Genomic DNA, 23,298 nt, shown 5'->3' with positions numbered 1-23,298 from the left:
TCTTACCATAATATTAAATATTTTCATCATAAATATCAAATTATATAATACTATTCAATATTTAACAAATTATTGAAAAAATATTACCTATTTTCAAAAAATAAACACTCGAAAGATTAAGAAATGAAAAAAAATTCCTTGCAAGACATGTGTTCACTTTCTTTGCGCCAAGATTTCATCACCAACGATAAAAAATACATATACTACTGTTTCAATGAACGGAAATAATTTAATGACTTTTTAAAAGAATGCAAACAAATGAATTAAATTGAACTTTAAGATTCTATAAATTTCTTAATTATATCATACAAAAGTATTAATAATTTTTTTCTTTACCATAAAAAAAAAACTTTATATCCATCCCCTTTATCAACAAATGCGTTTTCTATCCTGATGAAAATTAACATTATTTATGCATGCAGAAAAGTAGAATATACGTACATTTTAGCGTAGTGCCTTGTTCGTTGCTTTAATAATATTTATCAGTACTGAGAATTTTTTCACAATAGTCTAAATAATAATACAATAAAAAAATAAATTCAGTAATTCGCAAAAAGCATTCAATGATGAATTTCACTTGGCGATTGATGCGCCATTCGTAGTCGAAAACTTGAACTAAAACCGGTGCATTATGTTATTCATTTGAAAACATAAAATTAAATCTAATTCTATAATAGAAAACAGTAAGTTTATAATAAACGACAAAAATATGTAATAGTTTATACAATTCTTAATTGTGCATTAAACTAGAATCCTTTTACTTATAATCTTTGTTGGTGGAAAATTGAATTTCACTTTATATAAACATAACCTCGAATTTTACATTAAAAAGAATATTTTTATTTTCAGTCTATTTATTTATTATAGAAGAAGAAAAAAAACACTAAAAATGACTTCATACGGAAAAGCAGAAACTGAAAGACTGAGAAAAAATTTAGAAGAACAACTTGATCGGCTTGTACAACAATTGGAAGATTTAGAAAATTGCAGGTAATTGTTTTGCGCATTGGAAAAAAAATTGATTCCTTAAAAAAAAATTGATGTTTTAGAGATGAATTAGAAGACGCTGAATATGAGGAAACTAAAGAAGAAACTATGGAACAATTGAGAGAATTTAATGAAAGTTTACAAAGACTTATATCTGGAGATGTGTCACTTGTTGATGAACTTGGAGCAATGCAAATGGTAAATTTAATTTTTATTAATTAACAAATTAATAGAAAAAAAAATTAATTAATTTTCTTATAGGCAACACAAGTAGCAATTAGTTCAGCATTCAAAACTCCCGCAGTGATTAGAATGTTTGGTAAAAGAGAACCTGATCGTTTAAGAAATCGACTATTGGAAATTGATAGAGAATTAAAACTTGGTAAATTAAGTAAAGACGCCAGTGAAAGACAACGAGGTGAAGTATTAAGTGCTTTACGACAATTGGGAGAAAAATTAAATCAAGCTGAATTGCAATTACTCGAAAAATTAACACTAAATGGAGTAATAACTACAAATTTCATCAAAATCAGTGAAAACGAAAATCTAACTTCAAATGAAGAAAAAGAAATAAAAACTTAAAAATTCAATTTAAATTCACAGTTTGCTATATTGTTTTTTGTCACTAAAAGCTTGTAAATAGTAATTTATATTTTATACATCATTTTATGCAGTTATTGTTTTTAACTACAATTGAAGATAAATCTGAAAAGTCAAAAAAAAAAATTGAAATTAAGTCTAAAAAACACTTCAAAGAAATTACAATTACTAGACTTGTTTATTTTTTGTCCAGTTATAATTTCTATAATTTCTAAATGTAATTATAATTAATGTACTTTAGTACTTTTGATCCCGTTAATAATATTTATATGTATATGACTAAAGCTTTAACTTTTAACACTGATCGTGTATATATACTTATAATGGAATTAAAGCTTTTTTGAATTAAATGTTTATTTTATGAATCAAATTCATAATATACAAGAGTCTTTTTTTTAATATGAAAATCTTAACGGGCAATTATTTTTTTTTTTTCGAAGACAATTGTAAAATATAATAAACTAAATAATATACGTCGATTTAACTGCTATTCATTGTAATATATAATAGGAACGATTAAAATGCTTTCTTTTTTGTAAGGACTGAAAGTTTCGAGCTGTGCAAATATCTATTTTTTTTTTGGCGTTACGATGAGGAATTTAAATTTTATGCATTTTCTTCACTATTTTTAATTTCCATTCGAATTAATTATATTCTTTTGTATTCGTACTTTCATTATAAAATTTCAAATTAAGAAATTAAATAATAAATCTTTAAAATTAATGAGAATTTTCTTTTTTTTTTTAAAGTTGACTCAAGATAGAGAATATATATTAAAGTATTATTTGCAATTTTTTTTAAGGCTTTTTTTTTGTACAGAATGCTTGCACTATGTGCAATTTATCACAGCAATTTCTTTCTACTCATTGCTCAGAAATATAAAGAGCACAAACTTCAAGCAGTTTCTTTCTTAATTTAAATAAAATTAAAAAATAAACAAACACAAAAAAAATTAGAAATGCAATAACAAGTTCACCGACTTGACAAAAGGATTTTAAAAAAGAGAAAACAAATCACAATCGGAATATTCACGAGTGATAAAGAGTAAGAAATATTGCTAAAAAAAAAACATCAAATAAAGAAAAAAGAGAAAAAAAAAGTCATAACTTTTTATAAAGAAGAAAATAAATTATGACTTGAAAATTATTTTTAACTTGATAAAAGGATAAATATAAAAGGGAGTAATTTATGATATTAAAAAGAAGAAATTATTAAAATTTCTAAAGAAATTAATTTTTTTTTTTACTTTTTTATGTTTTAGAAGAAAAGCATATATATAGCTATGTAAAAGAAAATCATCTATAGCTTTTTTGAGAATAAAAAATTCTTTTAAGCTTTTCAAAAAATATACGACACTCTGACCTACAAAATACTTTTGTTTATGATACTGACAAAACTTTTAAATTTTTCAAAAGATAAGTTTAACTTATCTGAAAATTTTCTATACGTACTAAAATTTTAAAAGCAATTTTTTGTTGTTAAATTTCCATTCGAAAAAGAGACTCGTGACTCCAAACTATGTACAATATTAGAAAAAAAAAATTTCCGAAACACTTTAAAGATTAGTCAGTTAATTATTCAATATGTTGTCTAAATATTCTCTTTTCTTTTTTTTGTCCTAAAATCGACAAATTGTAATTATTAATTTTTTTTTTTTTTTTTGAAAGAGAAAAACCTCGTGTCAAAATTTGTTTGGTCAAGTGACTATTTCATCATTTTTTTTTTTAATAAAACATTGCCTTTTTTTCAAAAGAAAGGCTTGGAAAGCAATTCCGTCATATCAAGAAGAAATATTTGTGCTTTCAGCGATCTATTTGACAATGTTGATGAATTCAATCGTTATCGTTTGCGTCGACATACTCTCTTATGCTCTCGCTGCCAATGAAGTTGCTGGCAATCTGTGCTACAGTATGCAGTATTCCAACAGCAATGGTAAATTGCTTCGGTCTCGCAATTATAGCACTGTAAAAATTTTTTTTTATTTCACACATTTTACCTGTACAATAAACTAAATACGAATCAATGTTTATATCATTAAAAACCGGATTTTTTAATGAAATACAAACTCATAAAAAAAAAATTTTCCACACCAAATATATCACTGGATACCCTCGATCTTTGGGGCTAATCAGAAATGTCTTCCCAAATGATTGAGAGACAAATTTTCCAGCGTGAAAAACTAATTTAAAAAATTTCTTCTTAAAAAATGTTAGTTTAATAAATTATTTTGATTTGTTAAAATTATTTAATTTTTTAAATTAGTTTAATTTAGTTATTAAAATTTTAGTTTTAATTCAATTTTAAAAATAAATTTAACTTTAAAAAATTTTAATTAGTGATTTTTAATTTTCCTTTGAATAATCAGTTTTAATTATAGTTTTTTTTTTAAATTAATAAAATTAGTTATTATTAAATTTGTTTTTAAATTTTAGGAGAATTTCGCCAAAAAATGGTTTTCGTTTTGGAAAACAAAAAAGTACCTTTTGCTAATTGGAATAATATTAAAAAGACATACCCATTGTTTTTTCTTTATTTCGGAAACAAGTTGCTGATGTCTTTCCTTCAATTGTCGTATCTGCTTCGCATGTTCCGCCTGTAGATTTTCAATTTCTCGACATTTTTCTTTTTCCATTTCCTGACGAAGTTCCTGACGCATTTTATCAATTACCCCATGTTGATCAGAAGTTCTACGTTCTCTTTTCACCTGTAAAAATAAAAAAAACTTTTGTAAATTTTCAAAAATTTAATTAAATAAAAATTATAATTAATCGTGAAAATGCACCTTGCCAGGAAAAACTTCAGATTGAAGTTCCGTTTGTATTAGAACACATTTTGTTCTTGGTTCCTGACAACTTGACGTGACCATATCTTCTTCTGATCCTTCTTTTTTAATACCCTGTGTCAAAGAACTGGAAATTTCTTCAGTAATCTGATGAATTATTGGTGAATTTTTCTCTATTATTTTTTTCTTTATTAATTTTGATAAATTATCCTTATCATCTTTATCCTCCTTTTCCGAATGATCCGAACTACCTTCTGAACTAATTCTTTCAACTTTAACTCTCAAGTCTTTTAAAAGTTGTTTTTTCAATGGAAAATTTGGTGCGTCTTTGGTACATATTTTTTCTAATTTGCGAATTTTTTTCTCTTTCACATTATTCATTTCCTTAACATCAACATTCTTTCTTTTTCCAAGTTTTTGAAGTAAGGCTTGATGGTGTTTCAGTTCATCGTACGCTTTATTCCAAGCATTCGATTTTTTTATCTAGAAAAAAAAAAAAAAAATTAAATCCTATTTATCTATTTTTGATATTTAAATATATTTACCTGGAGATTTTTTAGATTAACATTAATTTGTCGTATAAATTCCTCACTGATATTCGCCCTTAAATGTTGTCCACCGAAAAATCTGACATCATAAATATTACCTTTTAAAATTTGCATGACTTTTGCTGGCCAATAGGGATAGCCTTTTTGTTTTGCATAAACTAATTTATGGGGTGGATTACAAGGTTTACAGAACCACATTTTCTCGCCTTTCTCATTAGAAAGTCGATAACAATCTGAACAACGACGTATTTCTTGAAGATCATAACAACAATCCTCATACATTCTGATTCCCATTTCTCCCACTATACTCTGCTCTAAAAACATAAGAATTTTTGTTAAAAATGAAAATAATTAATAGAAAGAAAAAAAAAAAAAAAAGAAAATTCACCTCCATGATAAATAATAATATTGTGCAGAATATTGTGAGCCTCGGCTTGAAATTCGGCAAGATTTTTATATTCTTTTCGACGTGTTTTTGCATCCATCATCGCAAGATCCATATGATTTTTAATTAAAATACCCGGTCTCCATGAATCCTCTCCCTCGCTAATCCAAGTTGGACCCGCTAAACCGCCAGGAGGTGCAACCGGTGTATTTTTATCCTCAACAATTTGTCGATTTGTAATTTCAGCCGGTAATTTTGTTTTTAAATGTCCACACATATAGCCTAAAATTTTATTTAATTCCTCTCCATTTGCAAAAACATCGCAATTTATTTTCTGAAAAAAAAAATCAGATTCGTTTAAAAAAAAAAAAGAAAGGAAAGAAAGTAAAATGAAAAAAAAAAAAGAAAAAACGAACTTCACAAAATGAACAAAGCTTTTTCTCCGTATTCTCAGGTACATGACATTCTAAATGAAATACACGATGACATTGTTCGCAACAATCAACTTTTCCAGCCTTATGACACTCGCAACAATACCAATCGTGTTTAACATCATCAAATGAAATTGTCTCCGAGGGCATTGACAAAATTTCTTGTTCAGTGCCACATTTGCCGGGAAGTGTTTTCAATAAAATTCCATCCAATAATGCACTACTCAATTCATCTTGTGCTGATTGTTCCGAAATTCCATAAACACGTGCCAAATGTCGTGCAATACGATCGTACGTCGGTAAATTTCTTTGGTTCAATGTAATTTTTATTGAGTCCCATATTCTCATTGCTTTCAATGGATCTGTTCGACGTCTTATGGACATGACGAATATTCACTGTAAAAAAAAAAACAAACAAATTATTGATAAATATTTACAATAATAAATAATATAACAAAAAAAAATTATAACAAGGAAATTTAAATAAATAATAATAATTTCGTTATATAAAAATAAATATTATATTTAAGAAAAAATTCTGCTTTTAAATTTTGCTTAGAATTTTATTACAAAATTTAATAGTCAGTTTATCAACCGTAGGCTATTAAAAAAAAAAAAAAGAATTAAAAATGTCTCAACAAAAAACAGAATTTAATAATAAAATAAAATTGAATAAATAAGTACTAGAAAAAATTGCTAAAAATAGCTGGGTTTAAAAAAATAAAACCCTAGCCCCTATTCTTTTTTTACAGTTATACATTTCCAGTATAGAATTTCTCTTATCAGGAAATAAGCCCCTATAAAGAATTTCACATTTGCAAAGTGGAAGTTTTTAACTAAAACTGTCTTTTAATTTGTAACGAGCATCTAAAAGAAACGGTATCGACGATTAATGTTTTAAAAAGAAACTTTTATTTTCTAAATAAAAGACAATTTTTAAAAAAAAACTAATTAAAAAAGTTGTATCTCTTAAAAATTCTTTTAATAAAAAATGTATTCGACAACATTGGGATTTGCTGCCTACGCGCTATTCGGTTCAAGTTTAACAACTCTTTTCTATTTATTTCGTGAAAATATCAAAAAATGCATGACATCTCCTCATCATTTATTTACAATATCCGACGCTTTTAGTTCAATATTTGCGGGAATAATTTTTCTCATCAATCATTTAAATATGAATACAACAATTAATGAAAAAAGTGACAGTGTTTTTAATAATGTGACAAAATTTAATCGTGATGTTGACTATTTTTTCAAATACCCAGAACAGAAAAAAATGGAAAATCCAATCAATTGTGAATTTAATATTATAATGAATTATGGAATGTTTTTTATTCCATTCACCAATGCTTTTATATCATTATTGGGATATTCTCTACATTATATTATCAATATTAATCGTCTTGATGAAACTTGCACCAAATCAATTAAAACAATGAAAAATTTAATGAACGAGAAAAAAATTGTTCGAGAAGAATCAAATGAACCATCAGCTGGAACATCAGAGGAAAATAATAAAGATTCCGATCTTGAGAATATAATTTCCGATAATATAAAAACATCAACTCTTCATAATTTGAAGAACATTAATTTTAATCAATCATCAAAATATAAAATAACACTGGTTAATGTTATTTTTCAATGGCTTCTACCATTTTTAATTACAATTATTTTACATTTTGGAGAATATCCAAAATTATCCGAGGAACGAACAAATATAAAAGATGACTGTATTTTCACCACAAATTTTCCATTTGATCATTGTCATTCTGAAAATAAATCACTTTTATCAGAAATTTTCACGAATTCAAGTCATTATTCACAAATTTCAAATAATTACATTGAGTCAAATGATTCAATTCAATCAAATTCTCAAGAAATAGACAATGTTGTTTCAAATATTTACAAATTAATCAATAACACATTATCGGAAAATGATAGAAAAAATCATCATTCCTTTAATACTTCTGATCTTTGGAATATTACAAAATTTATGGAAACAAATTTTTCATTCCCTCAAAATGAATTTGTCGACGAATGGAAATTATTTCAAGATTTAGAAAAAAATCAAACTAACTTAGAATTTGATAATACAAATAATTATTTCCAACCTATTGAATCTGAAAAAAATGTCAATAATTATGAAAATTCAAATTTGAAAACAGACATTTTACAAAATGAAACAAATTATAATTTTGATTTAAATACCAAAATTGTATCAAAAAATGATATTTACGAGGATCTTGTAAATAAAATTAAAAATGGAATTCAAAAAGTGAAAATTAAGGACAAATTACGTGTGAATAGAAATATGGAAATTATTTTTTCAAACGAATCACAGTGTTTAAAAAATCAATGTTTAATATCGACAAATTTTTTGAAAATTCATCTTTTTATTTTACTTTTCATCATTTATTTTATTCCAATTTTAACATCGACTATAATAAATGTTTGTGTGAGTTATAAATTTAAACAAATTAAGGACAAAATAGAAACAAATTGTATCACTTTGAAAATTTTTACAAATTTCAATAAAGATAAAATTGAAAAGAAATATAAAGATAATGACGAAATAAAGATTAAAAATATTAGTTGGTTTACAGAAATGAAAAAATCTCCAACTGAAGAAATTGTAGAAGAACAAAATTCATCTATGAAAATTGAAATTATTAAAGAAGACGAATTATTGAAGAATATTTTGAAAAATCTAGAAACAACGGAGAAATTTACCAAAATTTTAAAAATCAATTTAATCTTAGCATTTATATTATGGACTCCACTTTTTATGGAAGTATTAATTAAAGTTTTTTTATGTATGAACATTCCAAATTGGTTAATGGACAGTTCATTTTTAGGAGCAATTTCATTTGCAATTGCAAGAAATTATCTAAACATTAACATGATGAAAATATTAAAAACCAACGAAGTAACAAAAAAAGATAATTCTATTCATCCTAGTTTATAATTCATTTATTTTACATATAACATTAAAAATCTAAAATTTTATTTATGATGAAATATAGGGATACTTAAATGAACTTTTAAGGACTGAAAAATGAGACTTCCAAGTGAAAGTCGTTACGTGTCATTTGTGTCAAAAAAAAAAAAAATGTCACATTTTAGAAACATTATGTGAAATATTTACTAAAAGTTGTTTTTAAAACTAGATATAATAATAATGTTGTATTTTATTTGTTATATATTATTGTGGAATTAAGGGATTTTTTTTTTAAGATGAAACAAAAATTGTAAAGAAGTGTAAAAAAGAACTTACCAAGAGAAAAAACAGTATGGAAGCAAAAAATTTCTTTATAGAAACCTGAAATGGATTGTTAAAATTTCATTGCATCTTTGGAAGAGAAAAATTTACGTAAATAATTAAAGAAAATTATTATCAAGTAAATCAAATTGCTGACATCAATTTATCAAAGATGTGCACGTCACGTCTATAACACAATTTTTTTTTTTAAAGCGCCATCTATAAAATTTATAGATGGCGCCGTTATTTTAAACTCATACGCATGCGTAATGGCGCGAATATTTGTAACAAACATTTCAGTTTTCAATAAAAAAACTAAGATAATTTTTTAGTATAATAAATTAATTAACATTAATTAAACCTAGTTTTCTTTATTATATCCCAGTCTATATTCGTAATGTAGAGAATTAATTTGTAAACATTGATTACCAAGAAATTATTTTACAAATTTGAATTTTCGCGACTATCGTTCGATAAATCGATTCAGGATTCTCGAATATTTTTTTTTTTGCTGACGTTTTTGACATTTTTGACAGCTGATAGAAAATTAGTTTAAAAACATTAAAAAACTTTATGTCAGAAAAATATATGTATGTAATTTTTTTAATACTATAAATATGAATGAATCCACGGATTGGCAAAGCATTGAAAATGATGGTAATTTTTCAAAACATAACCTAACCAGTTGTAAACAAATAAATTATTTTTAAAAATTCAATTGTTTTTTTTTAGATTTTTTAAAACAATTTTTGAGAGGTAATGAAAAACAAAGTGTTACCAATCAGATACTATCTGTAGCTCAACAATTGAATAAATTAGGAGAAGGTAATAAATTTTTAGATTTTAACTTCTATTTTTTGTTTACTGGAAATAAATGACTGAATTTTTGTTTTATTTCAATTGTTTTCTTTTCTATTAAATATTTATTTGTTTAATGTAAATTTTTTTCAGCTGTCAGTATTTTAGACACTGAATTACAAAAGCAAGTTCTTGCAAATTACGAGGATTTACTGTCTCAAGCAACATGGGTGGAAAAACTCGAAGGAGTTCTAGCAATAATGCAAAATCACGTTCAAGTAAATTTATAATTAAATAAAGTTTAATTTAAAATAAATTAAAAAAAAAAAATTAATCTTAAACAATTTTCTGCAGAGTCTTTTATCGGCAGTAGAACGTTTACGTGGAAAAGTTGTGGAACCTTTCAATAGAATAGAAACACAAACTTTAATGCTTGCAAGGCTCCACGAAACTTCCGATTTATTACGTAAAATTGGAAGAATGCAACATTTGTCAAATCGCTTGAATTCACAAATGAGTAGCACTAACAATGGACCTGATATTGTTAAAGCTGCTAATTGCCTACATGAACTTGGTAATTAATAATTAATTCTCTTTTATTTAATGCTAGAAAAAAAATTCACTTTTTCCTTACACAATTTTTATATTTTTCTAATTAATAATAACAGAATTATTGATGTCTGACACGGATTTAAGTAATTTGGATATAATAGCAGATGATCATAAAAATATAAAAGCTCATAAAATAACAGTTCAAAAAATGGCGACTAATTCCTTGACTTCTGGATTGCAAAATAAAGACCGAGGCCAGGTATTTATTTTTTAAAACAAAAAATCTATGTTAAATATTAATTTTCAATGTAATATCAACAGGTAACAGTTGCAGTTCAAGTATTCGAAAATTTGGGTATTCTCGAAAGTGCAGTGAACTCTATAGAAGCATCGGCAACTTCTGAAATTGAAGAATTCGCAAGAGAAGCTTTAGATGTTTCATTGGTTTTAATTCAAGAACCGGGAAAAAGAGGTGCACCCGGAAGAGCCACTGTACCATCGCCAGGTTCATCAGGAAATTTACGCATTAAATTATGGGAAAATCTTGAAAAATTATTTCAAGAATCAATATACAATCAATGCATTCAAATGGAATTATTACAGAGGATATTACTTGAAAATCATTCAAAAAAATTTGACAACATGTCCGAACCATTTTGGACAAAAGTAACTAATATTGTTGCAAATATTCTCGTTGAACGAGCACAAGGTGAGAATTAAATTAAATTTTTTCAATTTCAACATTTAATTTATATGAAAATAATTTTCTCTCTGTTTTTCCAAAGGATCATCTTTTATAAAACAAGCCTTAGAAGGCGAGTATCCAAAATTTTTAAGAATATTTTTGGATTTAAGTAAACATCTCAAAGATCGTTCTCAAGCAATAGGAACATATAGTGTAGAGTAAGATTTATTTTCTCCACTAAATATCATTAAAATATTAGAATATTAAATAAAAATTAAATTACTATTTCTTTTTCAGTCGAAATATTTTAGCCCCTTTTGAAAATGCATATTTATCACGATCTGTATCAAGACTTTTGGATCCAGTTCATACAATGTTCTCCGGTGATTGTACACCAAGTCAAGAAGAAATTGACACTTTAATTCGAACAATAACCAGGTAATCAAATAATATTTCTAAAATATATTCTAAACTATCAAAATTTTCTAGAGGAATTTTCATTTGCAAAAAAAAATTTCTGTTTCAGTGAATTAAGTGTCTCATTGGTTGATGAGGGTTTATCGACAATAGTATCGCGAAATGTTGGCAAAGCAATTCGTTTATTTTGCTTGAAATGTGAACAAAATCTTGTAACTGGTGGTGAAGCAAGTCAAGTAATTGACACTGCAACTCCTGGACAACAAACGAATGTTAATCTTGCAAATCTTTTATATTATTTATCAGCTCAAATAAATCGTGTCATTGCCAATTTATCGAGTAATTTATCAACAGAAAGTGCCATTGTCATTGCAACTGCTTTAGAAGAAACAAGTAATTTATCAAAAAATATTCTCACACCACTATTATCATCGATTAATGACGCTATTGAAAGTATTATCGTTACAATGCACGATGATCCTGAATTTAGAGAGTATGAACATTTTACTCAATAATTTAATTAATATATTAAATAAAAATTTTAAGTAATTTTAAAAACTTACATATTTTTCTTTTCAGAACCAGTAGTCCTTTGGGACGGGAAATTGGATCTTCTCTCTACATGCGTGAGCTTCAGGGATTCATTTTGCGTTCTGTGAATACTTTTCTTGCACCTTACAAAAATCAAGCAGTTGTTGCTGATTGGTAAATTGTTCATTTAAAATTTAACTAAAATATTAAATCGAAATTCTTCTATTTATAAAAAAGGTAAATAAAATTATGTATTTTCAGTTGTAAATCTGTTGCTTCGAGGTGTATAGAATTATTTGTAAGACACGCTTGTTTATTAAGACCTTTAACGGATTATGGAAGAGCAAAATTAATTGTCGACTTTACTCAGGTATTTTTTTTTATAGAAAAAAGTATTGCAAATTTTTTTAAAATTAAATTAATTACCTTGTAACGTGATTTTGAGTGAATTTATTATTCCAGATGGAAGTAGCTGTCGCTCCACTTTGTAGAGGTGGTCAATTAGGTTCCATTGAACAGCAACAATACAGAATACTTCGTGCAATGAAAGCTCTTCTTCCTTTGGAACCGGAGAAAATTGTACAAAAAGTTCTTGAAGATGACGAAAGTAGCGTTCCACCTTCACTTATTCTTTTACATCTATTTTCAGGAGCACCTTCCGATTTACCCTCTCCTCATCAGGTAAAAAAAAATTCTATAATTCAAACTCATAAATAATTTTTATATACTCAAAATTATTTTTTTTTTAATAAAAACAATTTTTCAGAGTGCCGGTTGGTCTATTAATCGATTGTCACAATGGATGGACAATCATCCAAATGAAAAAGAACGATTATCATTAAGTAATGGACCACTTCAACGTTATGAATTAACGATACGACAACGAAATCTTCCGACATTCCATCCTCTATTTCCATTGATGACAAAACTAGTGAGTTTTTACGATCGTTAAATTTGAAAAAAAGAAAATCTGAAAATGTATTTTGTTAAATCATTCACATATTGTTATGCCCTTCTTTAAATAAAAGGAGAAATTATCAAAATTCAAAAATGTCTTAACTTAATAGAAAAATAATTTTTTTAAATGTATTAAATATTAAGAGATTTGATGAAATTAATTTGATTAAGAAAATTAATTTTTATATTTAGAAAAATTCTTAAAGTAAATCACAATAGTCTTCTCTCATTCTTAATACTAAATGCGAAAATAAAGTAATTTTTTTCTTAAACTATTAACAGAAGATATTTTTTAAAAAATGTACTTAATTCGAGGTAGACGATATTTGTGTTCACTTTTTATATAAAAAAAGTAAAATAAAAAATACTTCTCCCTTAATCGATGCACAATTTGGAAATTTTCGATTTTGCAAAATAAATGGTGATTATTGCAAAAATCCCGATGGCTATTTTCAATTTATAAGTCCTTCTCTTCTTAGCAATGAAAGTTGCTGGCAGTTTAATCTCCGTTTCTTTATCGATCTGAAATTAAATAAAAAAATAGTTATAATTTATATTAATACCATTTTAAATTTCTATAAATTAAAATCTTAAAATTCGTTTTCCATACTTTATCCGCAAGTTGTTTCACCAGAAATAGATCATTTTTAAGTCTTATTAACTCTTTTTCCGTTTCTTCTAACTCATTACTGTAATCGACTTTTTGCTGAGGAGAAAGTTCCAAATTTTCTTTTTGCCCTCTCATCAAATTATTCACAATAAAACGAAAACTTGTTCCAACGATGTTAATTTGTCTCGCAGCATTGCCTAAAGTTAGAACGCCATCAAATATTCTGTGAAAAGAAAATTATAAGTTTTACATATTTTACAATTTCAAATGACCATAACAAAAATAATTGAGTCGATTAAAAAAAAAAAACGTACGTATAGGGTAAATTTTTTTTAATAACTCCCAAACTATTCATATTCCATTTTTTTGAATGAAATCTATGAAGATCGGCAACAAATCTCTTTCTATGAATACTGATATCCATTCCCAATTTTTCTAAATCGTCTTCACCGAGTTTTAAAAATGTTTTCAAATCCATTCCACGAAAAAGTTCCTTATATCCATCTAAATTCATTCCATATAATATTGTATTTATTTCAAAATTTAATTTATCCTTCCTCTTTGATGCAATTGCCGGAAATAAATCCTTCCATTCATTTATATCCAATATATCGGCTGTTGGTGGAGATTCATCAAATTCCTCCTCATCTAATAAAGCAGCAATCTATCAAAAAATTTTTTGTAAATTTTTTTCAAAAGCAAAGAAAATGAAAAATTTTTTTCACAAAAATGAATTGTAATTACTTTATCGTATCCTTTAGTTTTTGCAATATCATAAGGCATATCTCCAAATCGATCTTTTATGGATATTTCTGCATTACAATACAATAGTACTTCAACAATTTCATATCTATTAGCTTTTACTGCATAAAATAATGCCTGTAAAAAATAATTATTAGATTTATGAAAATAATTTTCATAATTTATGTAAAATATATCGAACCGTCTGATTTTCACTATCTGCTGCATTAACACTTCGCATATTTCTAATAAGTTCTTTTACAAATTCAACATCTCGCATTTTACAAGCAAGCATTAAAGCCGTTTCTCTGAAAGAAAAGAAGGGAAATTATTCCAGTAATTAGTTTTTTTTTATGTTTAGTAGGAAAAATATAAATACCTTCGTTTACCCCATGCATGTGTATTGGCTTTGGCGTTCAATAAAACTTTTAGACATTCTAAACAATTTTGAGTTGCTCGCGGACAATTACTTAAGGCCATTAAAGGTGTGAAACCATCTGGAAAAAAATTAAATGTAATACAATAATTAAAATGAGATTTGATTTTGTCATCAAAATAATTCTAAACGAACCTTGATGTAAATTTGGATTTGCTCCATTGTCAAGCAAATATTTCACGAGCTCTGTCTGTGACGCGGAAGCAGCGTATAAAAGTAAAGACCATCCTGAATGTAGAAAATCATCAATATGTCGACCAGCTAATAATAATAAACAAAATTAATAAAAATTAATTTTTAAATTTTTAAAATAAAATTTAATAATTACATGCTAAATATTCCTCAATAAAAGAAATCGATCCGGACATGCAAGCAGTAAAAGCTTGAAATTCATCATTACGTCTTCCTCTAATTGTATCACCCGAACCATTATTATCAAAATTAATTTCCCCATTTGTTTCTCTCTCGTTCTCATATCTGTTAAATCTATTGTCAATCTGTAAAACAAAATACAAAAAGAAAATATAAAAATATTTATCTAAATTATCGAGTAAAAAAGTGTATCCTTTTTTAAAATCATTTTTCTAAAAATATAATTTTTATGCAAAAAAAATTTTAAGGTTATGTTTATATCTCGCAAACCTCGTCGTCGTCATGAAATGTAAAACCATCGTCCTCAGATTCCTCATCGGACATTCCTGCCGGTCTATGATACATTTTTAAATATATTTAATTAAAATGTCATGCAACTTGCTGTCAAAATTTTCTATATATAAATGTCAATGTTTATAAACAATATCCTGCTGGCGTTATTCCAGTGTTACTTGTCAATCCCACGTGACTAAATTTTTCACATCACATACCGATAGTAAAAAAATTTAAATATTCCAGTGCCGCTTACAATTTTATAAATTCATTTAAATCTTAATTTAATTTAAAAAAATATTCTCAAAATTCACACGTTTTATCAATACATAACCATGTTTACAAGAGTTAAAAAACAAATATAATAATAATATTCAAAGGCGGGAAAAATTCGTCTGCTAGATAATTATATTTTTTCGATTTTTTTTTCCACTCCGCTCCTGAAGTTTAAAATTGTTTAAAAACATTTAATGGACATTGTAAAATTAATTTTCGCCAACAAAAATTTATATAAGAGACATTTAATAAGAGCTTGTAATAATTATGTGGACATAGATCAGCAAACAGTTAAGTTTGAAACAAGTATTTAATTTATAAACCTGTGATCATTCTGTCATTAAAAGTCTGAGGGGGAAAAAAAAACCAATAATATTAAGACATTTTAGTTTTATATACGATTAAAAGAGGAAGAATTTAAATTAAGGTACGTTTGTTTCTAAATTATAATAATTAATCAATTGAATTTAAGTTTGACATAACCTTTTTATCCTTTGTTTGAGACGTGTTTTTTTTTTAAATTAAATTTTCGTTTTTGTTATAATCGATGCGAAATTATTAGGTTTATTAAAATTTAATTTAATCTTAATTTTAGATGTCTCTACAATTTTTGGTTGCATTTGATTTTGATCACACAATTTGTGATGACAATTCAGATATCGTTGCTCGAAAATTAATATCAAGTGATAAAATTCCTGATACTGTGAAACGAATGTATCAACCTGATAATTGGAATGCTTATATGGGAACAATTTTTCAATTACTTAATGCAAATTTCATTGATGTGAAAACAATTAAAGATGCCATAAATCGAATACCATCAGTAAATGGAATTGATGATCTTCTAAGTGAATTACATTCGCGTAATTGTGAAATAATTATAATTAGCGATTCAAATTCATTATTTATAGATTGGTGGTTAAAACACAAAGGTCTGAGTCACACAGTTAAAGAAATTTTCACTAATCCAGCAACAATAAAAGAAGATATGCTTAAAATAGAAATGTATCATGAACAAGATCATTGTAAATTAAGTAGCAAAAATTTATGTAAAGGACAAATATTAGATGATTATATTTCAAAAAGATCATTGGAGGGAATTAATTTTAAACGAATTATTTATGTTGGCGATGGAAAAAATGATTTTTGTCCAATATTAAGACTTTCTGAAAATGATGTAGCTTGCCCAAGAATTGGCTATACATTGGTGAATATATTAAAAAAAACAAATGAAGATAAATCACAACAAGTGAAGGCTAAAGTTATTCCTTGGGAAACTGGAAATGATATTTTAGAGAATTTGAAGAATTTAAATAATATTGAAAATAATTGAGAAGGAAAGGAAATTATTATCATATAATCCTTATTTTACGATTTATTCTACGGTGATGATTTTTTAATAAACGAATTTGTGAATTTTTATTACAGCAATAAATTTTCTAAATGATTTAAATTTCGAGTTTTATTTAAAAAAAAAAAAAAAAAAAAATGTCTAACAATTTTGAATTAAATTTTTTTTCGAAAAATTGGAAAATTCAAAATTAGCGGTAATGCGCGTGTGCGCAATTGAAAAATATAAACATAACCTTAAAAGTAAACAAATTTTTTTTTACAGTTCCCCTTTGCTTGTTTTGTTTATTTAATTTCTTTGCAATAATGAAAAAAATATATATATAATTAGAAATATTAAAAAAAACAATTACGGAAATAATTAAAATTAAAAATGCCTACAATGATAGCATTGGACGTCTCACTTTCGATGAGACGTCCTGTACCTGGTGCAAGTTCCACTGACACTTTACCAAGTGAACAATTAACAAGACATCATTTAGCAGTTCAGGGTATCAATGTTTTATTGGATTATTTGCAAACAAATTGTAAATTAGAATTCGTCTCATTGGTAATTTAATTTTTTATGTAAATTTAAAATTTTATATTTGTTTTTTATTTTATTTCAAAAAAAAAAAAAATTAAAATAATTTACAGGTAGTTTTTTCATCATTATACGAAGTAATTTGTCCCTTTACACGTGACTATGATCAAATTCGATCACAATTACAAAACATTGAGGAATGTGATAAAACTTGTATAGAAACAGCTCTACTTGGAGTTAATAGTATTATTATGTCAGAATGGGGAAATTCAACGGCATGTCAAGTAATTTTAATAACTGACGGTAGTCCAGGTGTGGGACCAATGTCATTAGGAGATTCATTAAATTCATTGAATGTCTTGAGGGAGTCAAATCCATTTCCCCTACCGTTTCCCTATCCGGGAAAATTGACTGTGGTTTGCATTGCTGGACCACAAGGTATATGAGGAAAAAAAAATTATTTCCAAATTTAATTTCATTTTGATATTAACAAAAATTTTAATTTTTTTAAGATCTTGGCTTAATCACTGGTTTACCATTATATCAAAGATTAATCGAATTAGCCGGTGGTGACAGTATGGTTTTATTACCAGAGGGACAATTAACAAAAACATCCGTTCATAATTGTTTTAAAAAATTAGCCGAAACCACATACGTTCCATTTCAAGGATATTTAAAATGTGGCAATTTAGGATCACGTATTCTACTCTCACCGCCACCAATGGTAAATATATTAAATTTTTTTTTTGCAAAAAAATTATTAATTAAAAAAACTAATTGAATTAACTATTTTAGACATACTCGAAAAAAGCAGATTTCGAATCATTCACTGGTCTAACACTAGCGAAAACAATGGAAATTTGTGGTTTTATATCAGTAGCTGATGTTGGTAGTCCAAGTGCAGTTTCTCGTCATTTAATTTTACCATTACCAACTGATAAAACAACAAGTATGCAAGGTATTTCACTTGAAGAAGAATCTGATAATGAAGATAATGGTGACGATGGTAAAATTCCATCATTTTGCGTTTTATTACATGGCGCATTAAAAGTTGAAAATATGGCAGCATTGTGTGCATTAAATTCCGATTGGTATGGATTTATATATTCATGGGCGGATTCAAAGAAAAAATCAAATTTAATGTTAACCATATTGGAACCTGGTACTGATATTATTCCATGGTTGGGCAATTTAAGTAATCTCGGTCCAATTGAATTGGCGGGTAAAAATAATGATGCTAGTTTTCCCGTTAAACCAACTGAGAAACGAAGTTATTCACAAAATGCACCATCATGGATTCGTCAAGTTGGCTTACAATCAGATATACAAAAAATTTTACGTCACGCCAGAAAATTGCCCGAGAAAACGCAAAATTTTTACAAGGTATTCAAGAGAATATTCATAATTATAACAATAATAATAACAAGAATATTAATAATAATAAAATAATACAATAATAATAATAACAACAATATTAATAATAATTTTAGACAATTCTAGTATTTTTTAAATTTTTTATTAATTTTTTATTAATTTTTTTTAGGAATTAAATCGTTTGCGAAGAGCCGCATTGTCAATGGGTTTTGTAGAATTACTAGAAGGTTTAGCATTAATTTTCGAAAGGGAATGCACTCTTTTACCGCCAAATTTACATCCAGATTGTACAATACAAATGGGTCATGTCGCCGATATGTTAAGAAAACCCTATTCACGTGAATTGAAAAATAATATTACACCCGTACGCACGAAATTTCATCACGGAGGAACTGAATGAGTAAAAGATGTATAAGGGTGATTCTCTCAAAAAGAACAAATTATTTGTGCACAATTTTTGGACGAGGTTTTTGTTAAAAAATAATAACATTAATTTCAATTAATAAACATTCTCCCAGCCATACGATAAAATTCAACAAATTTTTATGGGATCACTAAAGAAAATTTCAAAAAAATGGCAAACAACTGAATTATTGAATGAAAAATAGTGTTAAAACTCCATTCCGTAACTCCATTCCGTAACATCAATTTTTATTCAATATTTCAGTTATTTTACCTTTTTTTAAAATTTTCTTTAGTGGTCCGATTGAAAATTGTTAAATCCTAACGTATGGCTGACAGAATTTTAAATAATATCAATTAATTTTCATATTTTTTAACAAAAGATCTTAAAAGCGTAATTTGTCCTTTTTGAGAGAATTACCCATAAATTTTGTGTAAAAAAAAATTGTAATTTTCCAGAGAATTTTAAAATATACATTTTTATTAATATAAATTTTTAATTTTACATTAATACTGCTTTTTATAATTAATATATATTTAGATCAGACGATAATTATAATGAATGATTCATTCATTTTGTTTGCATTCTATTAAATGACAAATAATGTCATAAATTCCTTTAGCAGTTTGATTACTGTTGTATATATGTAATTCAGGTACGTGAATAAATAAGGCACGTTCGGGATTAATGTTCAATGAATTATAAAAAATAAATTCACACAAATAGCGTCCAGCATCTTCAGAAATACAGGCAAAACAACCAGTTTTTGATGAATTATTATTTACATATGAACATAATGTATCAACGTCAATTGTTGTTTTTAATAATTTTTCCACATTATCACTATTATTCAATAATTTATTATTTACATCTGGTCTATTATATCCTTTATTACATGCTCTACATTCGATTGTTAGACATTTTGCTAGATGAGAAACTCCTAAATGCAAAACCATCTGTAAAAATAAAAAAGGCTTTTTAGTAGATTATTAATTATTATTAATTAAAAGAGGAACTTCATTTTTTAAATTAATAAAATATTTAAATACTATTGGTTTATGTTGCTCCCAAAGTTCAGGAATTCGTTTTGAAACATGATCATAAGCAACAGGCACATTTTCCGTAATTAATTGAATACCATATTTTATATTTAAATCATCAGACATTTTTTCTAATTCCTTCACTGCCTCCCAACTGGCGTTTACTGTATGTTTACCAAAAGGTCCAAATCCAGTGACTAAGATTTTTTTACTTTCTTCATTCTTCATGTTGAATTATTTAAAATATCTAAAACTCGATTTTTTTTTATTATTAATTTTTAATAAAATATATTGATATCTCGCTAGTTTGATTTCTTTTTCAAAACTGAATGACAAAATTAAACTGACATATTGATTTTTATTTTCCTACATACCTTATGTGTAATAAATAATAAAACTGATAACGTTATCACTATATTTGTTTAATTTACCTCACTTCAATCACTTTTAAATATTAATTTAGGGATAAACATAACCGCGATTGAAAATTTGTAAATCTTTAAACTAACAAAATTCATCATTAATAATGATTTTAAATTAAAATTATAAGGTATTTAAAAAAAAATTTCAAATTTTTGTATAGAATATTTTTTTAAATTTTGAAAAATATGAATAAAAAGTGAATTACAATGCGGTAAATATAAGCCAATCATGCCTTTTCAATTCTTGTAGATCCAATTCTTGTGGATTAAATATAAAAAAATAATTTTTTAATTTTTGAACTAATAATTTGTATTTATTATTTTTACTTCAACAAAAAAATTAAATTCTTTTAATTAAGCAATTATCAAACAAAAAAAAAAATTGATAAATTTAATTAAAATCCAATAACTGATATAATTAATGTAAAAAAATAGTTATTTTCCGACTTTATTTCATGACCTCGTATGAAAAATTATATTATAATTAATTCTAAGACAAAAACAAAATTTAAAAGAACAATCTTTATTTCTCAATAATAATGCATACTTTTTTTTAACATTCATACTTTTCATTCACAATAATTATTCTCTTCAACCATATTTTCTAAATGATTTTTAACTATTAATTCTTGTTTACATCTAGTTGTAAATTAATAATTACATTAAATTCAATTATCATTACATTACACATATATAGACTCTATTAACATTTTTAAAATTATATATCTATAATTTACAATATAATAATTACAATTAATTGGAAATTGAAATTTGTTTACAAGCATTTTTCATATTATAATGTTCAACTTTTCATAAACAGGGAAATCTGACAATAAATAGAGAAAAAAAACAAAACAAGTATTCTTAAATGGATAATTTTCATTCCATCTAATTGTCTGCAAGTCAGATATAATTCAAAATTGATTTAATATTTAAAAAAAAAAAATTGTGGAATATCTTCATTGTTTTAGAATTAATTATTAAACACTAAGCGATGAACGTGAATTAAGATAAAATTGATAACCAGAGAATCCTAAAGTAATGACATAAAGAATCGCTGCAATCCAACAATTAACAGCATTTGCTTGAAAGCCCTTATTAACTTTAAAATAAAAGTCTCCAACATCATCAAATGTTTTTCCTTCAAGTGGAAGATCCTCAATTAATGCAACACTCTTACAATAAAAGAATATTCCCATTAATGCCTAAAACATAAACAAATGTTTTGTAGAATAAAAATATAGTGCAATTAGACGTATTTTTTTTAGTTAATTAAAATAAAATTTATAATAAAAATAATTATTGATGAAACATATTATATATTTACCAGTTGAATGACACCCCATGCTGAAATTATAACTCCACAGAGTGCGTATTTTGGTCCACAGACTTTCATTTTGATTAAAAAATGTGTTTATTTTTTAAGGAATTATAAAATTAAAATAAAAATTCACTTTTTCACAAGAAAAAAATCACGTTACAATTAAGTACGCCCAAAACACGAGTAGTCATATGATCGCAAACGACTGAAAATTGATTACCAAACGTCACATTTAAGTCACAAGGGAAATTAAAGGGTAATTTTTAAACCAACTATAAATAATCTCTAGGGGAAATAAAACCTAAAGAATAATTTTGATTGGTTGTTAGGGTAAATTTCGTCTGGACATAATGTGTATTAAAAAGTATGAACCGTCTTTAAACTTTGTCCGAAAAATTAAAATTCAATATCACGATATTTTTCTAAAATTTATCATTTATTTAATTGAATAAAATATATATTATTATCATATTGTTGTTATTATTATTATATATTTTGCGATCGTAAATAATTAATAAATGACTTACAATTTCATTGTTATATCCACTTTGTTGTTGTTCTTCTTCTTCTTTTTATAGAATTCTCACTTTCACTTTCACAACTTGCATTAAATAATTTAAAAAAATAAACAATTATTATTTTAATAAAAAGTTATTAAATATTAATTACTCCAAAAATTTGATTATTCTCGTTATTCCCGCCAAAAGCTCTAAATAATACATAACCTAAAAAAAGTTATTAGGTTATTATCGCTAAAAAATTAAATTTTGGTCTAAATATCAAAATTTTTAATTTTGTTCATGAAAAATTTTGCTTTTTCTGATATTTTAATACAAATCGACAAAGAAATATGAATATTTTAATGCGTTTGGTGGAAATTGTCGAGATTGTAAAATTGTATTGAAATTTTTCTCAATTAACTTTTTAGTATATGTAAAATCTTCTTACGATATAAAATTAAACAAAATTTATGACCTTTACCACTTACAATAAATATTTAAATCGAAATTTATAAGGAAAGACAATTAAAAATTAAAATAATTAACAAAATATGAAATGCTATAAACGCATGACTGATTTCAACATTTTTCTTTACTATAGTGAAGTTAGGAGCAAGTTGAAAGGAACAACATGATCTCTAACAGAACAATCTGATTGGTTGATCATTTGTATCTAATTTTCAAATTTAATCATTAAATTAAATAATTAAATGGTAAAAATTAAT

At 25.7% G+C, this 23,298-nt stretch overlaps 8 protein-coding genes across 11 annotated transcripts; 4 read left to right on the top strand and 4 right to left on the bottom strand.

The window, feature by feature from the left end:
• The first annotated feature begins 447 nt into the window (after positions 1-447).
• On the top strand, positions 448-2,310 carry LOC127284732 (protein LZIC-like). The gene is made up of 4 exons (XM_051310356.1): positions 448-683; positions 850-990; positions 1,050-1,185; positions 1,249-2,310. Exons 2-4 carry the CDS (start codon positions 890-892, stop codon positions 1,567-1,569), a joined length of 558 nt encoding a protein of 185 aa, XP_051166313.1. The 5' UTR covers positions 448-683; positions 850-889; the 3' UTR covers positions 1,570-2,310.
• LOC127284724 (zinc finger MYND domain-containing protein 11) lies at positions 2,078-12,030 on the bottom strand. 2 transcript variants are annotated; one of them, XM_051310348.1, is made up of 7 exons: positions 12,008-12,030; positions 5,719-6,129; positions 5,306-5,636; positions 4,915-5,231; positions 4,370-4,852; positions 4,103-4,291; positions 2,078-3,549 (listed from the first exon to the last, which is right to left on the bottom strand). In XM_051310348.1, the coding sequence occupies exons 2-7, from the start codon at positions 6,115-6,117 to the stop codon at positions 3,427-3,429; spliced, it is 1,842 nt and encodes a 613-aa protein (XP_051166305.1). In that variant the 5' UTR covers positions 6,118-6,129; positions 12,008-12,030; the 3' UTR covers positions 2,078-3,426. The 2 variants fall into 2 exon arrangements, with proteins under 2 accessions (XP_051166305.1, XP_051166304.1); XM_051310347.1 differs by lacking the exon at positions 12,008-12,030 and adding an exon at positions 9,008-9,204.
• On the top strand, positions 9,489-13,026 carry LOC127284723 (conserved oligomeric Golgi complex subunit 5). The gene is made up of 13 exons (XM_051310346.1): positions 9,489-9,649; positions 9,725-9,817; positions 9,944-10,068; positions 10,145-10,364; positions 10,459-10,601; positions 10,664-11,051; positions 11,128-11,245; positions 11,325-11,465; positions 11,554-11,937; positions 12,024-12,149; positions 12,237-12,345; positions 12,438-12,656; positions 12,742-13,026. The coding sequence occupies exons 1-13, from the start codon at positions 9,610-9,612 to the stop codon at positions 12,925-12,927; spliced, it is 2,292 nt and encodes a 763-aa protein (XP_051166303.1). The 5' UTR covers positions 9,489-9,609; the 3' UTR covers positions 12,928-13,026.
• Positions 13,027-13,089: 63 nt separating this feature from the next.
• LOC127284725 (ankyrin repeat, SAM and basic leucine zipper domain-containing protein 1-like) lies at positions 13,090-15,614 on the bottom strand. The gene is made up of 9 exons (XM_051310349.1): positions 15,362-15,614; positions 15,048-15,216; positions 14,855-14,980; positions 14,663-14,780; positions 14,486-14,591; positions 14,287-14,421; positions 13,857-14,206; positions 13,543-13,765; positions 13,090-13,454 (listed from the first exon to the last, which is right to left on the bottom strand). Exons 1-9 carry the CDS (start codon positions 15,434-15,436, stop codon positions 13,308-13,310), a joined length of 1,449 nt encoding a protein of 482 aa, XP_051166306.1. The 5' UTR covers positions 15,437-15,614; the 3' UTR covers positions 13,090-13,307.
• A 130-nt stretch (positions 15,615-15,744) lies between these two features.
• Positions 15,745-17,093, top strand: LOC127284730 (pyridoxal phosphate phosphatase PHOSPHO2-like). The gene is made up of 2 exons (XM_051310354.1): positions 15,745-16,067; positions 16,236-17,093. The coding sequence occupies exon 2, from the start codon at positions 16,236-16,238 to the stop codon at positions 16,971-16,973; it is 738 nt and encodes a 245-aa protein (XP_051166311.1). The 5' UTR covers positions 15,745-16,067; the 3' UTR covers positions 16,974-17,093.
• Positions 17,094-17,222: 129 nt separating this feature from the next.
• LOC127284719 (integrator complex subunit 14) lies at positions 17,223-19,782 on the top strand. 2 transcript variants are annotated; one of them, XM_051310340.1, is made up of 6 exons: positions 17,223-17,540; positions 17,627-17,951; positions 18,026-18,237; positions 18,309-18,896; positions 19,057-19,302; positions 19,717-19,782. In XM_051310340.1, the coding sequence occupies exons 1-5, from the start codon at positions 17,364-17,366 to the stop codon at positions 19,285-19,287; spliced, it is 1,533 nt and encodes a 510-aa protein (XP_051166297.1). In that variant the 5' UTR covers positions 17,223-17,363; the 3' UTR covers positions 19,288-19,302; positions 19,717-19,782. The 2 variants fall into 2 exon arrangements, with proteins under 2 accessions (XP_051166297.1, XP_051166296.1); XM_051310339.1 differs by having other exon boundaries at positions 19,057-19,782.
• LOC127284720 (pyroglutamyl-peptidase 1) lies at positions 19,750-20,907 on the bottom strand. Of its 2 annotated transcripts, none has more exons than XM_051310342.1 (3): positions 20,705-20,907; positions 20,340-20,583; positions 19,750-20,246 (listed from the first exon to the last, which is right to left on the bottom strand). In XM_051310342.1, the coding sequence occupies exons 2-3, from the start codon at positions 20,556-20,558 to the stop codon at positions 19,857-19,859; spliced, it is 609 nt and encodes a 202-aa protein (XP_051166299.1). In that variant the 5' UTR covers positions 20,559-20,583; positions 20,705-20,907; the 3' UTR covers positions 19,750-19,856. The 2 variants fall into 2 exon arrangements, with proteins under 2 accessions (XP_051166299.1, XP_051166298.1); XM_051310341.1 differs by having other exon boundaries at positions 20,340-20,577; positions 20,705-20,901.
• Positions 20,908-21,259: 352 nt separating this feature from the next.
• On the bottom strand, positions 21,260-22,302 carry LOC127284813 (ribonuclease kappa). The gene is made up of 2 exons (XM_051310509.1): positions 22,080-22,302; positions 21,260-21,957 (listed from the first exon to the last, which is right to left on the bottom strand). Exons 1-2 carry the CDS (start codon positions 22,146-22,148, stop codon positions 21,733-21,735), a joined length of 294 nt encoding a protein of 97 aa, XP_051166466.1. The 5' UTR covers positions 22,149-22,302; the 3' UTR covers positions 21,260-21,732.
• Between the last annotated feature and the right edge of the window lie 996 nt (positions 22,303-23,298).

Source organism: Leptopilina boulardi, unplaced genomic scaffold, assembly GCF_019393585.1.
Source record: "Leptopilina boulardi isolate dan_hultmark-lab unplaced genomic scaffold, ZJU_Lbou_2.1 LbouV2_325, whole genome shotgun sequence".
NCBI classification, from domain to species: domain Eukaryota; kingdom Metazoa; phylum Arthropoda; class Insecta; order Hymenoptera; family Figitidae; genus Leptopilina; species Leptopilina boulardi.
The sequence above is the reverse complement of the archived record's forward strand: the minus strand, read 5'-3'. Positions and strand labels throughout refer to the sequence as shown.

Excerpts from the sequence above, each read along its gene's own strand:
- LOC127284720 (XM_051310342.1), bottom strand. The coding sequence starts at position 20,558 with ATGAAGAATGAAGAAAGTAAAAAAATCTTAGTCACTGGATTTGGACCT. Across the intron at positions 20,247-20,339 it reads GGGAGCAACATAAACCAATA|ATGGTTTTGCATTTAGGAGT; the intron begins GTATTTAAATAT and ends TTATTTTTACAG.
- LOC127284732 (XM_051310356.1), top strand. The coding sequence starts at position 890 with ATGACTTCATACGGAAAAGCAGAAACTGAAAGACTGAGAAAAAATTTA. Across the intron at positions 991-1,049 it reads GAAGATTTAGAAAATTGCAG|AGATGAATTAGAAGACGCTG; the intron begins GTAATTGTTTTG and ends TTGATGTTTTAG. Across the intron at positions 1,186-1,248 it reads AACTTGGAGCAATGCAAATG|GCAACACAAGTAGCAATTAG; the intron begins GTAAATTTAATT and ends ATTTTCTTATAG.
- LOC127284719 (XM_051310340.1), top strand. The coding sequence starts at position 17,364 with ATGCCTACAATGATAGCATTGGACGTCTCACTTTCGATGAGACGTCCT. Across the intron at positions 18,238-18,308 it reads TACTCTCACCGCCACCAATG|ACATACTCGAAAAAAGCAGA; the intron begins GTAAATATATTA and ends TAACTATTTTAG. Across the intron at positions 18,897-19,056 it reads AAACGCAAAATTTTTACAAG|GAATTAAATCGTTTGCGAAG; the intron begins GTATTCAAGAGA and ends AATTTTTTTTAG.
- LOC127284725 (XM_051310349.1), bottom strand. The coding sequence starts at position 15,436 with ATGTATCATAGACCGGCAGGAATGTCCGATGAGGAATCTGAGGACGAT. Across the intron at positions 14,981-15,047 it reads TATTGAGGAATATTTAGCAT|CTGGTCGACATATTGATGAT; the intron begins GTAATTATTAAA and ends TATTATTATTAG. Across the intron at positions 14,207-14,286 it reads AAACTAAAGGATACGATAAA|ATTGCTGCTTTATTAGATGA; the intron begins GTAATTACAATT and ends ATTTTTTGATAG.
- LOC127284724 (XM_051310348.1), bottom strand. The coding sequence starts at position 6,117 with ATGTCCATAAGACGTCGAACAGATCCATTGAAAGCAATGAGAATATGG. Across the intron at positions 4,292-4,369 it reads CTGAAGTTTTTCCTGGCAAG|GTGAAAAGAGAACGTAGAAC; the intron begins GTGCATTTTCAC and ends TTATTTTTACAG. Across the intron at positions 3,550-4,102 it reads AAATAAAGAAAAAACAATGG|TGCTATAATTGCGAGACCGA; the intron begins GTATGTCTTTTT and ends AAATTTTTACAG.
- LOC127284723 (XM_051310346.1), top strand. The coding sequence starts at position 9,610 with ATGAATGAATCCACGGATTGGCAAAGCATTGAAAATGATG. Across the intron at positions 9,818-9,943 it reads ATTGAATAAATTAGGAGAAG|CTGTCAGTATTTTAGACACT; the intron begins GTAATAAATTTT and ends AATTTTTTTCAG. Across the intron at positions 11,052-11,127 it reads TCTCGTTGAACGAGCACAAG|GATCATCTTTTATAAAACAA; the intron begins GTGAGAATTAAA and ends GTTTTTCCAAAG.
- LOC127284813 (XM_051310509.1), bottom strand. The coding sequence starts at position 22,148 with ATGAAAGTCTGTGGACCAAAATACGCACTCTGTGGAGTTATAATTTCA. Across the intron at positions 21,958-22,079 it reads CATGGGGTGTCATTCAACTG|GCATTAATGGGAATATTCTT; the intron begins GTAAATATATAA and ends TTTATGTTTTAG.
- LOC127284730 (XM_051310354.1), top strand. The coding sequence starts at position 16,236 with ATGTCTCTACAATTTTTGGTTGCATTTGATTTTGATCACACAATTTGT.